The sequence below is a fragment of the Eptesicus fuscus genome, chromosome 3 (assembly GCF_027574615.1).
Source record: "Eptesicus fuscus isolate TK198812 chromosome 3, DD_ASM_mEF_20220401, whole genome shotgun sequence".
Classification (NCBI taxonomy): Eukaryota; Metazoa; Chordata; class Mammalia; order Chiroptera; family Vespertilionidae; genus Eptesicus; species Eptesicus fuscus.
This window is the reverse complement of record NC_072475.1, coordinates 612,064-633,393: the sequence shown is the minus strand read 5'-3', so window position 1 is coordinate 633,393 and position 21,330 is coordinate 612,064. Positions and strand designations below refer to the sequence as shown.

Here is a 21,330-nt window from a genome sequence, read left to right as displayed (position 1 = left end):
CCAGCGACCTCACCCGGAAGCACAGAGCCTCTGAGAGCACAGGGTTATCCTAGACCCGATCGGACCAAGGTCTTCTGATCGTCAGGGAACCATAACTCCCAGGGTGAGCCTGAGATGAAGCAACACTGAACTCTAAACCACGCCGCCATCCAACATGTTACGCAACCTGCGTGGCTCTGAAGGATTGTGCTTCATCTGGTATGTCCGGGCTTTGAAGATGCAGCAATTTCTCCTCATAAAAGAGATGCAATGCGTGTAAGGGACACCCTGACTTGGCAGCAATGCAGGCGAGATGCTTTGATGAGCACGTGGCCTCCTCAGAGGTTGGTGTTGTGTCAACGAGGGGTGACACGGATGACACAAAACAGGTGCCACGTGATTCAGCACCTGCTGGCTCAGGTATATAAGCTCCCTCCCCACTCGCTGACACTCACTCTCAGGATCTCGTCTTGAACAGAAACACACTCCCCCTGACACCATGAGCTACTACGGCAGCTACTACGGAGGCCGCGGCTACGGCTGGGGCGGCTTTGGTGGCCTGGGCTATGGCTATGGCTCCGGCTGGGGCTGGGGCGGCCTTGGTGGCCTGGGCTGTGGCTGTGGCTACAGGAGCTACGGCTGCTGGCGTCCGTGCTGCTGTGGGGGATACGGATACTCTGGCTTCTACTGAAACCCTGCCCAGCAGCTCAGCATCTGAACTTACAAGGGACTTCCTCCCACATTGGATCTAAGGAACCGGACAGCTAACCTCATGCTGGGTTATTCCACAAACGTCTTTACTTCTCAGAATTATGGGTAGATTTTCAACTTTGCCTGCAACTCCTTCATAAGCCCAGGATCCTCTACGTTTGCTGCCAGAACTGATTGGACTGTCTGTTCACCTTCCAATAAAGCATTGAACTTGAACACAGAGAATGGTTTTGTTTTGTTCATGAAACACAATTATGAGGACGTGGTTCTGGGCACATCCACTCCACTGTCCAAGGGGGAAGCTACCTTCCTGGCTAACAATCTTTCTTTTCCTTCACACACTCACAAGCATGCAGAGAGGCAGGAAATAGATATAAAGATTAATAACTCCACATTGAAATGCAAAAAAGTTTTGAAAGGTCTAGTGATTTAAATCTTTCAATCTCGATTTTATTCATAAAATATTCAGGTGTAAGGCAACAACAAAGAGCAATGAATATTTAACATATCTATCTATTTATTTATCAACACATAGATTTTATTTACCTCAACTAACATTTCTCAATTCAACCCTTCCATTCATTCAAAATTGGTTTATGTTTTTAATTTTGCTTTTAATTTCAGAGAGCAACAAGGAGGGAGAAGAAGATAGAAACATCAAGGATGAGAGAATCATTCATTGATTGGTTGTCTCCTGTATGGCCCCTCTGGTGATTGAGCCTGCATGTGCCCTTGGCCGGAATTGAACTCGGGACCCTTCAGTCCACAGACAGATCCTCTATCCCAGGGGTCCTCAAATTTTTTAAACAGGGGGCCAGTTCACTGTCCCTCAGACTGTTGGAGGGCTGGACTATAGTTTAAAAAAAAACTATGAACAAATTCCTACGCACACTGCACATATCTTATTTTGAAGTAAAAAAACAAAACGGCAAAAACACCTGCATGTGGCCTGTGGACCGTAGTTTGAGGATGCCTGGTCTATCCACTGAGACACAGCAAGATCTGAATTTCTCCTGATAAAAATGGGGCAAAACAGGGCATATATTTTTGATGAAATAAAAAAACAGATGGACTGAAATACCATTGCTTTCCTAGAATCAAATAATATCGTCAGAGAATAATATAAGATGAAGATATTTTGTTTAAATTGGTATAATTTGGTCAAATATGTGTGGTTGAGTCTATACTGTTAGATACTCCCTACAGCTGTGGTAGACAGAATTTAATCCTTCAGTCACTCAGCAAATATGTTGGGTTGGAAAAACAGTGAGTACATTCAGATGGGAGGGAAATGTATTATCAAAAATGTAACTCATGCCCAGCCTGCATGCCACAGTGGTTGAGCATAGACCTATGTATGAGGTAGTCATGGTTTGATTCCCGGTCAGGGCACATGCCTGGGTTGCAGGCTGGATGCATAGTGGGGGTCATGCAGGAGGCTGCTGATCAATGATTCCCTCTCATCATTTATATTTCCATCTCTCTCTCCCTCTCCCTTCCTCTCTGTATTAAGGAAAAAGAAAGAGAAAAGAAAAGAAAAAAAATATGTTACTTATTATGGGGCCTGGTCTAGAGAACTCTGGATGTTCAAGGTCACTCTGAGTGTGGGAATCCTAATCAAAGTGTTCAAGGTTGAGTTGCTATGTGCAGGCATATGGCAAGGATGCATTAAGCCATACATTGCACCCAAGTGCCTTTCTGTAGCCAAAATACTGATGTTTCTCTTTGCCAAAAAGCCTCTTTTTTTGATCATGTTTGGGCATGTATGTAATGAGCCACTGACCAGCCTGCAGTAGTTGTTGTTGTGAGTAATAAATCATGTCCCATTTGCCTGCTTGTACCCGTGTGTCCTTCCAATGAGCCTCACCGAGAAGGGGCAAGTCCCGGCTGAGGAGCTTGCCTCTGACACTAAAAACCGAAAACCAGCACAAAAAAAACAGCAACACCAGCAAAACAAAGCCCTGGGTACATGTTAAGGTCATGGGAAACACACACAATGGTAAAGACCAAGCCCACGCGTGGGCACACTCCAGTAGGGCTTCACCTTGAACCCTGGACTTCCACTCGGGTTTCCTCAGGAGCCGAGGAAATTCACAGAAGGCTGGCGGCTAACTTCTATGATATTTCTGTTTTTCCCTCAGTCACATCCTCGCTGCCATGTTTATTTTTTGCAGCATTTCCAGGCATCAAAACTGCAGAGACTCTGATTAAAATATTATATAACCTTAAGAGTTCAGAAGTCTTTTTAATTTAAAACCCTGAAGAATTAGAATATCTTATTGAAAATGTTGGGGGTTCAGTGAAAAGGAAAAGGGGCACAGAGTCGGTAATGTTGTGACAAGTTTGCACAGTGACAGGTGATTGCCAGGTCATTACTGGGGGCGGTTATTGTGAGGGATAAACATGCTGAGTCATTATATTGTGACTAATATAACCAATGTAAGATTGAATGCCAACTATTCTGGAATAAAAGATAAAATAAAAGTGTTTGCTGATCGGTGAACAGAAAATAATGGGCAGGACACCGAGAATTGGTAAAAAATATATGGACAGAACGGGCCGGTATGTCTCAGTGGTGAAGCCCGGACCTATCAACCAGGAGGTCAAGGCTCAGTGTGATTCCTGGTCAGGGCACATGCCTGAGTTACAGGCTTGATCTCCATTAAGTAGTGGGCTGAAGGCAGCTGATTAATGATTTTTCTCCAATAATTGATGTTTCTATCTCTCTCCCTCCTCCTTTTCCTCTGAAATCAATAAAAAATATTTAAAAATAAAAAAATACATATAAGGAAGAAAAATCAGGCTAAAATAAAAAACCTGAGTAGAGGGATGAAGTACTGATGGGAGAATTGGATCAGAGAGGAAGACCTGGCTCATGCGAGTGTGTGGGGACTGAGTGCAGAATGACAACTTAAAGAGAGGCTGGATGGGACAGACGATGGGTGGGATTCCAGAAAGAAAGAGAAAGAAAATAAAAAGCAACTGCAAAGCAGAGACAAGATCACCTACGTTTTCTGATAATACGTTTCTGTTTTGAAAAAGAGGGTAATGTTTAAAGAGAACTTTGTGAACGGGTGTTCAGCTGGGGTTACACGTGTGAGTTTGTTGTTGTGGTCAGATCCTCAGCTTCAGAAAGGCACTTCACTGTGTTGAGTAACCAAAAGGGCATTTTGCAAGAAGATATGTAAAATCAACATGGTTTTCTCATGTGCGTGTTCAACTTGAGAGAAATACATTTGACAATTAAGGAACTTCATAGGTGTAAGAATCTTAAAATGGATCCGAGTATTTGAACTGAGATGAAAGTAAGATAGGACAATCCAAAGAATGATATGCAAATTACAATGACACAATATTTAATGAGAACACTCCACCATGACGAAGGCCACGCGCTTAGGGATGGAGAATTGTGTTCAGTGAGTTTTTATTTTGTGACGTGGAGGCAGATGTGCTTCTCATTAGACACAAAGAATGTCATGGGTTCCAGGGGCTCTAACCAGGCAGCTGTGCCGGCTCCAAATTTTCATAAATATGAGCATCTCTGGCGTCAGCAAACAGATTAACGAGCTGCCTCAGGGCCATGAATCTTTTGGGATGAAACACAGGAATGGTCACGTGATTGAGCACCTGCTGGCTCAGGTATATAAGCTCCCTCCCCACTCGCTGGCACTCACTCTCAGGATCTCGTCTTGAACAGAAACACACTCCCCCTGACACGATGAGCTACTACGGCAGCTACTACGGAGGCCGCGGCTACGGCTGGGGCGGCTTTGGTGGCCTGGGCTATGGCTATGGCTCCGGCTGGGGCTGGGGCGGCCTTGGTGGCCTGGGCTGTGGCTATGGCTACAGGAGCTACGGCTGCTGGCGTCCGTGCTGCTGTGGGGGATACGGATACTCTGGCTTCTACTGAAACCCTGCCCAGCAGCTCAGCATCTGAACTTACAAGGGACTTCCTCCCACATTGGATCTAAGGAACCGGACAGCTAACCTCATGCTGGGTTATTCCACAAACGTCTTTACTTCTCAGAATTATGGGTAGATTTTCAACTCTGCCTGCATCTCCCTCATAAGCCCAGGATCCTCTACGTTTGCTGTCGGAACTGATTGGACTGTCTGTTCACCTTCCAATAAAGCATTGACCTTGAACACAGAGAATGGTTTGTTTTGTTCATGAAACGCAATTATGAGGACGTGGTTCTGGGCACATCCACTCCACCGTCCAAGGGGGAAGCAATCTTCTCAGCTAACAATCTTTCTTTTCCTTCACACACTCACAAACATGCAGAGAGGCAGGAAATGGATATAAAGATTAATAAGTCTACAAGGAAATGGAAAAAAACATTTTGATAGGACCAGTGATTTAAAATCTTCAGTCTCTTGACTTTATTCATAACATATTCAGACTTAAGTCAACAACAAATAGCAATGAATATTTAACATGTCTATCTACTTATTTATCAACATATGGATTTTATTTAACTCAATTAACATTTCCCAATTCAATACCTCTATTCATTAAAACTTTATGTTTTAAATTTTTCTTTTTAATTTCAGAGAGCAAGGGAGAGGGAGGTAGAAACATCAAGGATGAGAGAGAATCATTCATTGATTGCTTCATGGCCCCTTCTGGTGATTGAGCCTGCAACCTGGGTATGTGTCCTTGGCCGGAATCCAACTCGGACCCTTTAGTCCACAGACCCATCCTGTGTCCACTGAGCCAAACTAGAGAGGGCAACTACAATCATTTTTAACTGACGTGTGTGTTCCCTGTCCTCTGCGCTCACTGTGTCTCACTGGCACCTTCCTCACCGCCATCACCATGCTGAGGCATTAGCTTCAATCCCGTCAGGGAAAGAAACAACAAGACATAATTGTGAATGAATTATTATCTGAAGCTGAAATAAAAGAGTTTTCTTAAAAATCTGTATTTCAGGAAGATCTGAATTTCTCCTGATAAAAATTCGGCAACACGGAGCATATATTTAACTGAAATTAAAAAAAAAAACAACAACAAAAAACGAATGAACTGAAATACCAATGTTTTTATAGAATTAAATAATGTCATGAGAGAATAATATAAGATGAAGATATTTTGTTTGAATTGGTAAAATTTGGTCAAATATGTGTGCTTGAGTCTATACTGTTAGATACTCCCTACAGCTGTGCAGGTAGAATATAATCTTTCAGTCACTTAGCAAGTATGTTTTCTTTGAAAAACAGTGAATACATTCAGATGGGAGGGAAATGTATCATCAAAAATGTAACTCATGCTCGGCCTGAGTGCCTCAGTGGTTGAGCATCGTCCTATGAATGAGGTAGTCATGGTTTGATTCCTGGTCAGGGCACATGCCTGAGTTGCAGGCTTGATCCCCAGTGGGGGTCATGCAGGAGGCTGCTGATCAATGATTCCCTCTCATCATTGATGATTCTCTCTCTCTCTCTCCCTCTCCCTTCCTCTCTGTATTAAAAAAAAAGTAAGAGAAAAGAAAAGAAAAAAGATGTTACTTATTATGGGGCTCTGTCTAGAATACTCTGGATGTTCAAGGCCACTCTGAGTGTGGGAATCCTAATCAAAGTGTTCAAGGTTGAGTTGCTATGTGCAGGCATAAGGCAAGGATGCATTAAGCCATACACTGCCCCCACTGCCTTTCTGTAGCCAAAATACTGATGTTTCTATTTGGCAAAAAGCCTCTTTCATTTGAGCGTGTTTGGGCATGTATGTAAGGAGCCACTGACCAGCCTGCAGTGGCTGCTGTTGTGTGCAATAAAGCATGTCCCATATGTCTGCTTGTACCCTCGTGTTCTTCCGATTCTCCTCACTCAGACGGGTCAAGTCCTGGCTGAGGAGCTTGCCTCTGACACTTATAAACCTCAAAACAGAACAAAAAAACCCAGCACCACCTACAGAACAAAGCCCTGGGTACATGTTAAGGTCATGGGAAGCACACACAAAGGTAAAGACCGAGCCCAGGCGTGGGCACACCCCAGTAGGGCTTCACCTTGAACCGTGGCTCACACTCGGGTTTTCTCAGGAGCTGACAAATTCACAGAAGGCTGGTAGCTAACGTCTATGAAAGTGGTCGGCAAACTCATTAGTCCACAGAGTTTGGAATTTCTTTTGAGAGCCAAATTTTTTAAACGTAAACTTCTTCTAACGCCACATCTTCAACATAGACTCGCCCAGGCTGTGGTATTTTGTGGAAGAGCCACACTCAAGGGGCCAAAGAGCTGCATGTGTCTTGTGAGCCACGGTTTGCCGACCACTGATCTATGATATTTCTGTTTTTGTCTCAGTCACATCCTCCCTGCCATATATTTTCTTTGCAGCATTTCCAGGCATCAAGATTGCAGAGACTCTGCTTGAAATCTATATGTATATAAGCCTAACCTACTTAACGACTGAACGAAACGTTTACTGGTCGCTATGATGCGCACTGACCAACAGGGAACAGACGCTCAACACACAGGATCAGGCTCCCTCCCCTGTGGATCGGGCTTGTGGGCATCAGGCTGAAACCAGATCTCAGACATCCCTAGAGGGGTCCCAGATTGCGAGAGGGCACAGGCCAGGCCCAGGGACCCCGCTAGTGTACAATTCTATGCACTGGGCCTCTAGTTTTATATAATCTTAAGAGTTCAAAAGTCTTTTTAATTTAAAACCCTAAAGAATTAGAATATCTTATTGAAAATGTTGGGGGTTGAGTGAAAAGGGAAAGGGGCACAGAGTCGGTAATGTTGTGAGAAGTTTGCACAGTGACAGGTGATTCCCAGGTCATTACTCCGAGAGGCCATTGTGAGGGATAAACATGCTGAGTCATTATATTGTGACTAATATAACCAATATCAGATTGCATGCCAACTATTCTGAAATAAAAGATAAAGTAAAAGTGTTTGCTGATTGATGAACAGAAAATAAGGGGCAGGACACAGAGAACTGGTAAAAAATATAAGGACACAAGTGGCCAATATGTCTCAGTGGTTAACCATTGACCTATGAACTAGAAGGTCAAGGTTCAGCGTGATTCCTGGTCAGGGCACATGCCCGGGTTACAGGCTTGATCCCCAGTATGGGGTGTGCAGGAGACATCCAATTAATGATTTTTCTCTCATGATTGATGTTTCTATCTCTCTCCATCCTCCTTTTCCTCTGAAATCAATAAAAACAAATTTTTAAAAAGAATAAAATACATATACATTTTAAAAAGAATAAAATACATACAAGGAAGAAAAATCAGGATAAAATAAAAACCCTGAGTGGAGGGATGAAGTACTGATGGGAGAACTGGATCAGAGAGGAAGACCTGGCTCGTGTGAGTGTGTGTGGGACTGAGTGCAGAATGACGACTTAAAGAGAGGCTGGATGGGACAGACGATGTGTGGGATTCCAGGAAGAACAGAGAAAGAAAATAAAAAGCAACTGCAAAGCAGGAGACAGGATCACCTATGTTTTCGGATAACAAGTTTCTGTTTTGAAAAAGAGGGTAATGTTTAAAGAGAACGTTTTGCATGGGTATTCAGCTGGGGTTACGCGTGTGAGTTTGTTATTGTGGTCAGATCCTCAGCTTCTGAAAGGCATTTCACTGTATTGAGTAACCAAAAGGGTATGTTGAAAGAAGATATGTAAAATCCACATGGCTTTCTCATGCGTGTGTTCAACTTGAGAGAAATTCATTTGACAATTAAGGAATTTCATAGGTGTAAGAATCTTAAATTGGATCTGAGTATTTGAACTGAGATGAAAGTAAGATAGGACAATCCAAAGAATGATATGCAAATTACAATGACACAATATTTAATGGGAACACTCCACCATGACGAAGGGCACGCGCTTAGGAATGGAGAACTGTGTTCAGTGAGTTTTTAATCTGTGACGTAGAAGACAGATATGCTTCTCCTTAGAAACAAAGACTGTCTGTGGAGAACAGTATGGAGTTTCCTCAAAAAACAAAAAGTGGAACTCCCATTTGACCGAATGATCCCACTTCTTGGAATATAATCCCAAGAAACTAGAAACACCAATCAGAAATGATATATGCACCCCTATGTTCATAGCAGCACAATTTTTTTTTTTTTTTTTTTTTAAATTTCTTTATTGATCAAGGTGTCACATATTTGTCCTCATCCCCCCATTCCCATCCCACCCCTCTCCCCACGCAGGCCCCAATCCCCTGTTGAACTTAACCGTTGGATAGGCTTATATGCATGCATGCAGGTCCTTTGGTTGAACTCTCCCCCTCCCCCCACCCTCCCCCTACCCTCCCCTATCCTCCCTCTGAGGCCCGATAGTCCGATTGATGCCTCCTTACTTCTGGTTCTGTTCTTGTTCCTCAGTCTATGTTGTTCATCATTTCCTCTAGATGAACAAGATCAAATGTCACTAGATATATACTAATAAGAACTGAATGTGAGACGAGCAATAATAGTTATGCTGACAGGAAAATGAATCAATCTATAGCGAGCTTCCCCCTGGACCAACAGTTCTTTTGAGACCCAATTTCGATGGCCAGTAGTTCCTTATGTGTACATGTCAGCACTGACCCCTCAGCTCTGGATGGTGGACAAATGGTGGTAATGGAGGTCCGACTCCCTCTGGTTTGGTCTCGGCCGAACCCAGGGGCACGGCGTCACCTGGACTAAGGGGCACGTGGCCTCACCCATACCCAAGGGGCGCGTGGTCTCACCCGGGCCTGGGACCCAGCCTCACCCGGATGGATCCAGGGGCGCAAGGCCTCACCCGGACCCAGGGGCACGTGGCCTCACCTGGGCTTAGTTTCACAAGGCCTCACCTGGATCCAGGGACACATGGTCTCTCCCGGACCCAGGGACGCTTGGCCTCTCCCAGACCCAGGGGCACGTGGCCTCACCCGGGCCTAGGTTCACGAGGCCTCACCCGGATCCAGGGACACATGGTCTCACCCAGACCCAGGAACGTTTGGCCTCTCCGAGACCCAGGGCCACTTGGGCTCACCCGGGCCTAGGTGCACGAGGCCTCATCCGGATCCAGGGACACATGGTCTCACCCGGACCCAGGGACGCTTGGCCTCTCCCAGACCCAGGGCCACTTGGGCTCACCCTGGCCTAGGTGCACGAGGCCTCATCCGGATCCAGGGACGCATGGTCTCACCCGGACCCAGGGACGCTTGGCCTCTCCCAGAGCCAGGGCCACTTGGGCTCACCCGGGCCTAGGTGCACGAGGCCTCACCCGGATCCAGGGACACATGGTCTCACCCGGACCCAGGGATGCTTGGCCTCTCCCAGACCCAGGGCCACTTGGGCTCACCCGGGCCTAGGTGCACGAGGCCTCACCCGGATCCAGGGACACATGGTCTCACCCGGACCCAGGGACGCTTGGCCTCTCCCCGACCCAGGGCCACTTGGGCTCACCCGGGCCTAGGTGCACGAGGCCTCACCCGGATCCAGGGACACATGGTCTCACCCAGACCCAGGAACGTTTGGCCTCTCCCAGACCCAGGGTCACTTGGGCTCACCCGGGCCTAGGTGCACGAGGCCTCACCCGGATCCAGGGACACATGGTCTCACCCGGACCCAGGGACGCTTGGCCTCTCCCCGACCCAGGGCCACTTGGGCTCACCCGGGCCTAGGTGCACGAAGCCTCACCCGGATCCAGGGACACATGGTCTCACCCAGACCCAGGAACGTTTGGCCACTTCCAGACCCAGGGCCACTTGGGCTCACCCGGGCCTAGGTGCACGAGGCCTCACCCGGATCCAGGGACACATGGTCTCACCCGGACCCAGGGACGCTTGGCCTCTCCCAGACCCAGGGCCACTTGGGCTCACCCGGGCCTAGGTGCACGAGGCCTCACCCGGATCCAGGGACACATGGTCTCACCCGGACCCAGGGACGCTTGGCCTCTCCCCGACCCAGGGCCACTTGGGCTCACCCGGGCCTAGGTGCATGAGGCCTCACCCGGATCCAGGGACGCATGGTCTCACCCGGACCCAGGGACGCTTGGCCACTCCCAGACCCAGGGCCACTTGGGCTCACCCGGGCCTAGGTGCACGAGACCTCACCCGGATCCAGGGACACATGGTCTCACCCGGACCCAGGGACGCTTGGCCTCTCCCAGACCCAGGGCCACTTGGGCTCACCCGGGCCTAGGTGCACACGGCCTCACCCGGATCCAGGGACACATGGTCTCGCCTGGACCCAGGGGTGTGTGGGCTCTCCCAGACCCAGGGCCACTTGGGCTCACCCGGGCCTAGGTGCACGAGGCCTCACCCGGATCCAGGGACACATGGTCTCACCCGGACCCAGGGACGCTTGGCCTCTCCCAGACCCAGGGCCACTTGGGCTCACCCGGGCCTAGGTGCACGAGGCCTCACCCGGATCCAGGGACACATGGTCTCACCCGAACCCAGGGATGCTTGGCCTCTCCCAGACCCAGGGCCACTTGGGCTCACCCGGGCCTAGGTGCACGAGGCCTCACCCGGATCCAGGGACACATGGTCTCACCCGGACCCAGGGACGCTTGGCCTCTCCCAGACCCAGGGCCACTTGGGCTCACCCGGGCCTAGGTGCATGAGGCCTCACCCGGATCCAGGGACGCATGGTCTCACCCGGACCCAGGGACGCTTGGCCACTCCCAGACCCAGGGCCACTTGGGCTCACCCGGGCCTAGGTGCACGAGGCCTCACCCGGATCCAGGGACACATGGTCTCACCCGGACCCAGGGACGCTTGGCCTCTCCCAGACCCAGGGCCACTTGGGCTCACCCGGGCCTAGGATAGCAGCACAATTTACCATAGCTAAGATTTGGAAACAGCCTAAGTGCCCATCAGCAGATGAATGGATTAGAAAACTGTGGTACATCTACACAATGGAATTCTATGCTGAGGTATAAAAGAAGGAATTCTTACCATTTGCAACAGCATGGATGGAAGTGGAGAGCATTACGCTAAGTGAAATAAGCCAGTCAGAGAAAGATAAATATCACATGATCTCACTCATTTATGGAATATAATGAACAACATAAACTGATGAACAAAAACAGATCCAGAGACAGAGAAGAATCGATCAGACCATCAAACCTCAGAGGGAAGGTAGGGGAGGTTGGGGGTAAGGAGGAGAGATCAACCAAAGGACTTGTATGCATGCATATGAGCCTAACCAATGTACACAGACAACAGGGGGGTGAGGGCATGAGTGTGGGGATTGGAGACGTAATGGGAAAATAAGGACACATATGTAATACCTTAATCAATAAAAAAAAAAAAGAAACAAAGAATATCATGGGTTTCAGGGGCTCTAACCAGGCAGCTGTGCCGGCTCCAAATTTTCATAAATATGAGCATCTCTGGCGTCAGCAAACAGATTAACGAGCTGCCTCAGGGCCATGAATCTCTTGGAATGAAACACAGGAATGGTCACCTGATTTGGCACCTGCTGGCTCAGGTATATAAGCTCCCTCCCCACTCGCTGACACTGACACTCACTCTCAGGATCTCGTCTTGAACAGAAACACACTCCCCCTGACACGATGAGCTACTACGGCAGCTACTACGGAGGCCGCGGCTACGGCTGGGGCGGCTTTGGTGGCCTGGGCTATGGCTATGGCTCCGGCTGGGGCTGGGGCGGCCTTGGTGGCCTGGGCTGTGGCTATGGCTACAGGAGCTACGGCTGCTGGCGTCCGTGCTGCTGTGGGGGATACGGATACTCTGGCTTCTACTGAGATCCTGCCCAGCAGCTCAGCATCTGAACTTACAAGGGACTTCCTTCCACATTGGATCTAAGGAACCGGACAGCTAACCTCATGCTGGGTTATTCCACAAACGTCTTTACTTCTCAGAATTATGGGTAGATTTTCAACTCTGCCTGCATCTCCCTCATAAGCCTAGGATCCTCTACCTTTGCTGCCAGAACTGATTGGACTGTCTGTTCACCTTCCAATAAAGCATTGACCTTGAACACAGGGAATGGTTTTGTTTTGTTCATGAAACGCAATTATGAGGATGTGGTTCTGGGCACATCCACTCCACTGTCCAAGGCAGAAGCGACCTTCCTGGCTAACAATCTTTCTTTTCCTTCACACACTCACAAGCATACAGAGAGGCAGGAAATAGATTCAAAGATTAATAAGTCTACACCAAAATGAAATAAATGTTTTGCTAGGATAAATGTTTTAAATCTCTCAATTCCTTGATCTATTCATAAAATATTCTGACTTAAGTCAACCACAAATAGCAATGAACATTTAATATATATATCTATTTATCAACATATGGATTTTATTTAACTCAATGAAAAATTCTCAAGTCAATCCATACATTCATTAAAATTTTATGTTTTTAATGTTTCTTTTAATTTCAGAGAGCAAGGAGGAGGGAGAGGGAGGTAGAAACATCAAGGATGAGAGAGAATCATTCATTGATTGGTTGCCTCCTGCATGCCCCCTCTGGTGATTGAGCCTCCAACCTGGGCATGTGCCTTTGTCCGGATTCAAACTCAGGACCCTTCAGTCCACAGACCCATCCTGTGTCCACTGAGCCAAACTAGAGAGGGCAACTCCAATCATTTTTAACTAACGTGTCTGTTCCCTGTACTCTGCTCTCACTGTGTCTCACTGGCACCTTCCTCACCGCCATCACCACGCTGAGGTATTAGCTTCAATCCCGTCAGGGAAAGAAACAACAAGACATAATTGTGAACCGATTATTATTGAGCTAAAGCTGAAACCAAAGAGCTTTTTTAAAAATCTAAATTTCAGCAAGATCTGAATTTCTCCTGATAATAAAGGAGCAACATGGGGCATATATTTTTGATGAAATAAAAAAACGGATTGACTTAAATACCAATGTTTTCCTAGAATCAAATAATATCATCAGAGAATAATATAAGATGAAGATATTGTGTTTAAATTGGTATAATTTGGTCAAATATGTGTGCTTGAGTCTATACTGTTAGACAATTTCTACAGCTGTGGCAGACAAAATTTAATCTTTCATTCACTCAGCCAATATGTTTTGTTTGAAAAACAGTGAATTCATTCAGATGGGAGGGAAAAGTATTATCAAAAATGTAACTTATGCCTGGCCTGCATGCCTCAGGGGTTGGGCATTGACATATGAACGAGGTAGTCATGGTTTGATGCTTCTATCTCTCTCCCACTCTCCCTTCCTCTCTGTATTAAAAGCAGAAAGAGGAAAGAAAAAAAAAATTACTGATTATGGGTCACAGTCTGGAATACTCTGGATGTTCAAGGCCACTCTGAGTGTGGGAATCCTAATCAAAGTGTTCAAGGCTGAGTTGCTATGTGCAGGCATAAGGCAAGAAAGGACCAAGCCATACACTGCCCCCACCTGCCTTTCTGTAGCCAAAATACTGATGTTTCTATTTGGCAAAAAGCCTCTTTCATTTGAGCGTGTTTGGGCATGTATGTAAGGTGCCACTGACCAGCCTGCAGTGGCTGCTGTTGTGTGTAATAAAGCATGTCCCATATGTCTGCTTGTACCCTCGTGTTCTTCCGATTCTCCTCACTCAGACGGGTCAAGTCCTGGCTGAGGAGCTGGCCTCTGACACTTATAAACCTCAAAACAGAACAAAAAAACCAGCACCACCAACAATACAAAGCCCTGGGTACAAGTAAAAGTCATATGAAGCACACACAATGGTGAAGACCAAGCCCCAGGTGTGGGCACTCCAGTAGGTCTTCACCTTGAACCCTGGGCTCACACTCGGGTTTCCTCAGGAGCTGAGGAAATTCGCAGAAGGCTGCCAGCTAACGTCTATGATATTTCTGTTTTTCCCTCAGTCACATCCTCCCTGCCATGTTTATTTTTTTGCAGCATTTCCAGGCATCAAGATTGCAGGTGATTCTGCTTAAAAGCTATATATATAAAAGCCTAATCTACTGAACTCCTGAATGACCCATCCACTGGTCACTATGATGCGCACTGACCAACAAGGGACAGACGCTCAACACACAGGTCAGGGATCCTGCTTTCTGGAGTGGGCCTGGGGGTATCCTGCCGAAACCAGCTCTCTGACATCCCTAGAGGGGTCCCAGATTGCAAGAGGGCACAGGCCAGGCCGAGGTATCCCATCAGTATACGAATCTATGCACGGGGCCTCTAGTATTATATAATCTTAAGAGACAGAAGACTTTTTAAATTAAACCCTGAAGAATTAGAATATCTTATTGAAATTGGGGGTTGAGTGAAAAGGGCAAAGGGCACAGAGTCGGTAATGTTGTGACAAGTTTGCACAGTGACAGGTGTTTGCCAGGTCATTAGTGGGGGCGGCCATTGTGAGGGATAAACATGCTGAGTCATTATATTGTGACTAATATAACCAATGTAAGATTGCATGCCAACTATTCTGAAATAAAAGATAAAGTAAAAGTGTTTGCTGATTGGTGAACAGAAAATAAGGGGCAGGACACAGAGGATTGGTAAAGAATATATGGACACAACCGGCCATATGTCTCAGTGGTTAAGCACTGACCTATGAACCAAGAATTCATGGCTCAGTGTGATTCCTGGTCAGGGCACATGCCTGAGTTACAGGCTTGATCTCCAGTAAGTAGTGGGCTAGAGGCAGCCGATTAATGATTTTTCTCCAATAATTGATGTTTATATCTCTCTCCCTCCTCCTTTTCCTCTGAAATCAATAAAAACAAATTTTTAAAAATAAAAAAAATACATATAAGGAAGAAAAATCAGGCTAAATTTAAAATCCTGAGTAGAGGGATGAAGGACTGATGGGAGAATTGGATCAGAGAGGAAGACCTGGCTCATGCAAGTGTGTGGAGACTGAGTGCAGAATGATGACTTAAAGCGAGGCTGGATGGGACAGACGATGGGTGGGATTCCAGGAAGAAAGAGAAAGAAAATAAAAAGCAACTGCAAAGCAGAGACAAGATCACCTACATTTTCTGATAATATGTTTCTGTTTTGAAAAAGAGGGTAATGTTTAAAGAGAACGTTTTGAACGGGTGTTCAGCCTGGGGTTACACGTGTGAGTTTGTTGTTGTGGTCAGACCCTCAGCTTCAGAAAGGGACTTCACTGTATTGAGTAACCAAAAGGGTATGTTGCAAGAAGATATGTAAAATCAACATGGATTTCTCATGTGTGTGTTCAACTTGAGAGAAATACATTTGACAATTAAGGAACTTCATAGGTGTAAGAATCTTAAATTGGATCTGAGTATTTGAACTGAGATGAAAGTAAGTAGGACGATACAAAGAATGATATGCAAATTACAATGACACAATATTTAATGAGAACACTCCACCATGACGAAGGCCACGCGCTTAGGAATGGAGAACTGTGTTCAGTGAGTGTTTATTCTATGACGTGGAGGCAGATGTGCTTCTCCTTAGAAACACAGACTGTCATGGGTTCCAGGGGCTCTAACCAGGCGGCTGTGCGGCTCCAAATTTTCATAAATATGAGCATCTCTGGCGTCAGCAAACAGATTAATGAGCTGCTTCAGGGCCATGAATCTCTTGGAATGAAACACAGGAATGGTCACGTGATTCAGCACCTGCTGGCTCAGGTATATAAGCTCCCTCCCCACTCGCTGACACTCACTCTCAGGATCTCGTCTTGAACAGAAACACACTCCCCCTGACACGATGAGCTACTACGGCAGCTACTACGGAGGCCGCGGCTACGGCTGGAGCGGCCTGGGTGGCCTGGGCTATGGCTATGGCTCCGGCTGGGGCTGGGGCGGCCTTGGTGGCCTGGGCTGTGGCTATGGCTACAGGAGCTACGGCTGCTGGCGTCCGTGCTGCTGTGGGGGATACGGATACTCTGGCTTCTACTGAAACCCTGCCCAGCAGCTCAGCATCTGAACTTACAAGGGACTTCCTCCCACATTTGATCTAAGTAACTGGACAGCAAACCTCATGCTGGGTTATTCCACAAACATCTTTACTTCTCAGAATTATGGGTAGATTTTCAACTCTGCCTGCATCTCCCTCATAAGCCCAGGATCCTCTACGTTTGCTGTCAGAACTGATTGGACTGTCTGTTCACCTTCCAATAAAGCATTGAATGTGAACACAAATGGTTTTGTTTTGTTCATGAAACACAATTATGAGGACGTGGTTCTGGGCACATCCACTCCACAGTCCAAGGGGGAAGCAATCTTCTCAGCTAACAATCTTTCTTTTCCTTCACACACTCACAAGCATGCAGAGAGGCAGGAAATGGATATAAAGATTAATAAGTCTACAAGGAAATGGAAAAAAACATTTTGATAGGACCAGTGATTTAAAATCTTCAGTCTCTTGACTTTATTCATAACTTATTCAGACTTAAGTCAACAACAAATAGCAATGAATATTTAACATGTCTATCTACTTATTTATCAACATATGGATTTTATTTAACTCAATTAACATTTCCCAATTCAATACCTCTATTCATTAAAACTTTATGTTTTAAATTTTTCTTTTTAATTTCAGAGAGCAAGGGAGAGGGAGGTAGAAACATCAAGGATGAGAGAGAATCATTCATTGATTGGTTCATGGCCCCTTCTGGTGATTGAGCCTGCAACCTGGGTATGTGTCCTTGGCTGGAATCCAACTCGGACCCTTCAGTCCACAGACCCATCCTGTGTCCACTGAGCCAAACTAGAGAGGGCAACTCCAATCATTTTTAACTGACGTGTCTGTTCCCTGTCCTCTGCTCTCACTGTGTCTCACTGGCACCTTCCTCACCGCCATCACCACGCTGAGGAATTAGCTTCAATCCCTTCAGGGGAAGAAACAACAAGACATAATTGTGAATGAATTATTATTATCTGAAGCTGAAATAAAAGAGTTTTCTTAAAAATCTGTATTTCACGAAGATCTGAATTTCTCCTGATAAAAATTCGGCAACACGGAGCATATATTTAACTGAAATTAAAAAAAACACAAAAAAACAAATGAACTGAAATACCAATGTTTTTATAGAATTAAATAATGTCATGAGAGAATAATATAAGATGAAGATATTTTGTTTGAATTGGTAAAATTTGGTCAAATATGTGTGCTTGAGTCTATACTGTTAGATACTCCCTACAGCTGTGCAGGTAGAATTTAATCTTTCAGTCACTTAGCAAGTATGTTTTCTTTGAAAAACAGTGAATACATTCAGATGGGAGGGAAATGTATCATCAAAAATGTAACTCATGCTCGGCCTGAGTGCCTCAGTGGTTGAGCATCGACCTATGAACGAGGTAGTCATGGTTCGATTCCTGGTCAGGGCACATGCCTGAGTTGCAGGCTTGATCCCCAGTGAGGGTCATGCAGGAGGCTGCTGATCAATGATTCCCTCTCATCATTGATGATTCTATCTCTCTCTCCCTCTCCCTTCCTCTCTGTATTAAGGAAAAAGAAAGAGAAAAGAAAAGAAAAAACATGTTACTTATTTTGGGGCCCTGTCTAGAATACTCTGGATGTTCAAGCCCACTCTGAGTGTGGGAATCCTAATCAAAGTGTGCAAGGTTGAGTTGCTATGTGCAGACATAAGGCAAGGATGCATTAAGCCATACATTGCACGCAAGTGCCTTTCTGTAGCCAAAATACTGATGTTTCTATTTGGCAAAAAGCCTGTTTCATTTGAGCGTGTTTGGGCATGTATGTAAGGAGCCACTGACCAGCCTGCAGTGGCTGCTGTTGTGTGCAATAAAGCATGTCCCATATGTCTGCTTGTACCCTCGTGTTCTTCCGATTCCCCTCACTCAGACGGGTCAAGTCCTGGCTGAGGAGCTTGCCTCTGACACTTATAAACCTCAAAACAGAACAAAAAAAAAAACCCAGCATGACCTACAGAACAAAGCCCTGGGTACATGTTAAGGTCATGGGAAGCACACACAATGGTAAAGACCGAGCCCAGGCATGGTCACACCCCAGTAGGGCTTCACCTTGAACCGTGGACTCCCACTCGGGTTTTCTCAGGAGCTGACAAATTCGCAGAAGGCTGGTAGCTAACGTCTATGAAAGTGGTCGGCAAACTCATTAGTCCACAGAGTTTGGAATTTCTTTTGAGAGCCAAATTTTTTAAACGTAAACTTCTTCTAACGCCACATCTTCAAAATAGACTCGCCCAGGCTGTGGTATTTTGTGGAAGAGCCACACTCAAGGGGCCAAAGAGCTGCATGTGTCTTGCGAGCCACGGTTTGCCGACCACTGATCTATGATATTTCTGTTTTTGTCTCAGTCACATCCTCCCTGCCATATATTTTCTTTGCAGCATTTCCAGGCATCAAGATTGCAGAGACTCTGCTTGAAATCTATATGTATATAAGCCTAACCTACTTAACGACTGAACGAAAAGTTTACTGGTCGCTATGATGCGCACTGACCAACAGGGAACAGACGCTCAACACACAGGATCAGGCTCCCTCCCCTGTGGATCGGGCTTGTGGGCATCAGGCTGAAACCAGATCTCAGACATCCCTAGAGGGGTCCCAGATTGCGAGAGGGCACAGGCCAGGCCCAGGGACCCCGCTAGTGTACAATTCTATGCACTGGGCCTCTAGTTTTATATAATCTTAAGAGTTCAAAAGTCTTTTTAATTTAAAATCCTAAAGAATTAGAATATCTTATTGAAAATGTTGGGGGTTGAATGAAAAGGGAAAGGGGCACGGAGTCGGTAAGGTTGTGAGAAGTTTGCACAGCGACAGGTGATTGCCAGGTCATTACTGGGGATGCCATTGTGAGGGATAAACATGCTGAGTCATTATATTGGGACTAATATAACCAATGTAAGATTGCATGCCAACTATTCTGAAATAAAAGATAAAGTAAAAGTGTTTGCTGATTGATGAACAGAAAATAAGGGGCAGGACACAGAGAATTGGTAAAAAATATAAGGACACAAGTGGCCAATATGTCTCAGTGGTTAACCATTGACCTATGAACTAGAAGGTCAAGGTTCAGCGTGATTCCTGGTCAGGGCACATGCCCGGGTTACAGGCTTGATCCTCAGTATGGGGTGTGCAGGAGACATCCAATTAATGATTTTTCTCTCATGATTGATGTTTCTATCTCTCTCCATCTTCTTTTCCTCTGAAATCAATAAAAACAAATTTTTAAAAAGAATAAAATACATATACATTTTTAAAAGAATAAAATACATACAAGGAAGAAAAATCAGGATAAAATAAAAACCCTGAGTGGAGGGATGAAGTACTGATGGGAGAACTGGATCAGAGAGGAAGACCTGGCTCGTGTGAGTGTGTGTAGGACTGAGTGCAGAATGACGACTTAAAGAGAGGCTGGATGGGACAGACGATGGGTGGGATTCCAGGCAGGACAGAGAAAGAAAATAAAAAGTAACTGCAAAACAGAGACAAGATCACCTATGTTTTCGGATAACAGGTTTCTGTTTTGAAAAAGAGGGTAATGTTTAAAGAGAACGTTTTGAATGGGTGTTCAGCTGGGGTTACGCGTGTGAGTTTGTTGTTGTGGTCAGATCCTCAGCTTCTGAAAGGCATTTCACTGTGTTGAGTAACCAAAAGGGTATGTTGAAAGAAGATATGTAAAATCCACATGGCTTTCTCATGCGTGTGTTCAACTTGAGAGAAATACATTTGACAAGGCATTTCATAGGTGTCAGAATCTTAAAATGGATCCGAGTATTTGAACTGAGATGAAAGTAAGATAGGACAATCCAAAGAATGATATGCAAATTACAATGACACAATATTTAATGAGAACACTTCCACCATGATGAAGGCCACGCGCTTAGGGATGGAGAACTGTGTTCAGTGAGTGTTTATTCTGTGACGTGGAGGCAGATGTGCTTCTCATTAGAAACACAGACTGTCTGTGGAGAACAGTATGGAGTTTCCTCAAAAAACAAAAAATGGAACTCCCATTTGACCGAATGATCCCACTTCTTGGAATATATCCCAAGAAACTAGAAACACCAATCAGAAATGATATATGCACCCCTATGTTCATAGCAGCACAATTTACCATAGCTAAGATTTGGAAACAGCCTAAGTGCCCATCAGCAGATGAGTGGATTAGAAAACTGTGGTACATCTACACAATGGAATTCTATGCTGAGGTATAAAAGAAGGAATTCTTACCATTTGCAACAGCATGGATGGAAGTGGAGAGCATTATGCTAAGTGAAATAAGCCAGTCAGAGAAAGATAAATATCACATGATCTCACTCATTTATGGAATATAATGAACAACATAAACGGATGAACAAAAACAGATCCAGAGGCAGAGAAACATCGATCAGACCGTCAAACCTCAGAGGGAAGATAGGGGAGGGTGGGGGTAAGGAGGAGAGATCAACCAAAGGACTTGTATGCATGCATATGAGCCTAACCAATGTACACAGACAACAGGGGGGTGAGGGCATGAGTGTGGGGATTGGAGACGAAATGGGAACATAAGGACACATATGTAATACCTTAATCAATAAAAAAAAAAAAGAAACAAAGAATATCATGGGTTCCAGGGGCTCTAACCAGGCAGCTGTGCCGGCTCCAAATTTTCATAAATATGAGCATCTCTGGCGTCAGCAAACAGATTAACGAGCTGCCTCAGGGCCATGAATCTCTTGGAATGAAACACAGGAATGGTCACCTGATTCGGCACCTGCTGGCTCAGGTATATAAGCTCCCTCCCCACTCACTGGCACTCACTCTCAGGATCTCATCTTGAA

At 45.6% G+C, this 21,330-nt stretch overlaps 2 protein-coding genes across 2 annotated transcripts; both read left to right on the top strand.

Annotated features, from left to right (window-relative positions):
• LOC129147636 (keratin-associated protein 19-8-like) lies at positions 1-760 on the top strand. The gene has a single exon (XM_054710531.1). The coding sequence runs from the start codon at positions 479-481 to the stop codon at positions 668-670; it is 192 nt and encodes a 63-aa protein (XP_054566506.1). The 5' UTR covers positions 1-478; the 3' UTR covers positions 671-760.
• A 3,648-nt stretch (positions 761-4,408) lies between these two features.
• LOC129148117 (keratin-associated protein 6-2-like) lies at positions 4,409-16,478 on the top strand. Its single transcript, XM_054712746.1, has 3 exons — positions 4,409-4,556; positions 12,153-12,338; positions 16,249-16,478. Exons 1-3 carry the CDS (start codon positions 4,409-4,411, stop codon positions 16,476-16,478), a joined length of 564 nt encoding a protein of 187 aa, XP_054568721.1.
• The last annotated feature ends 4,852 nt before the right edge of the window (positions 16,479-21,330 follow it).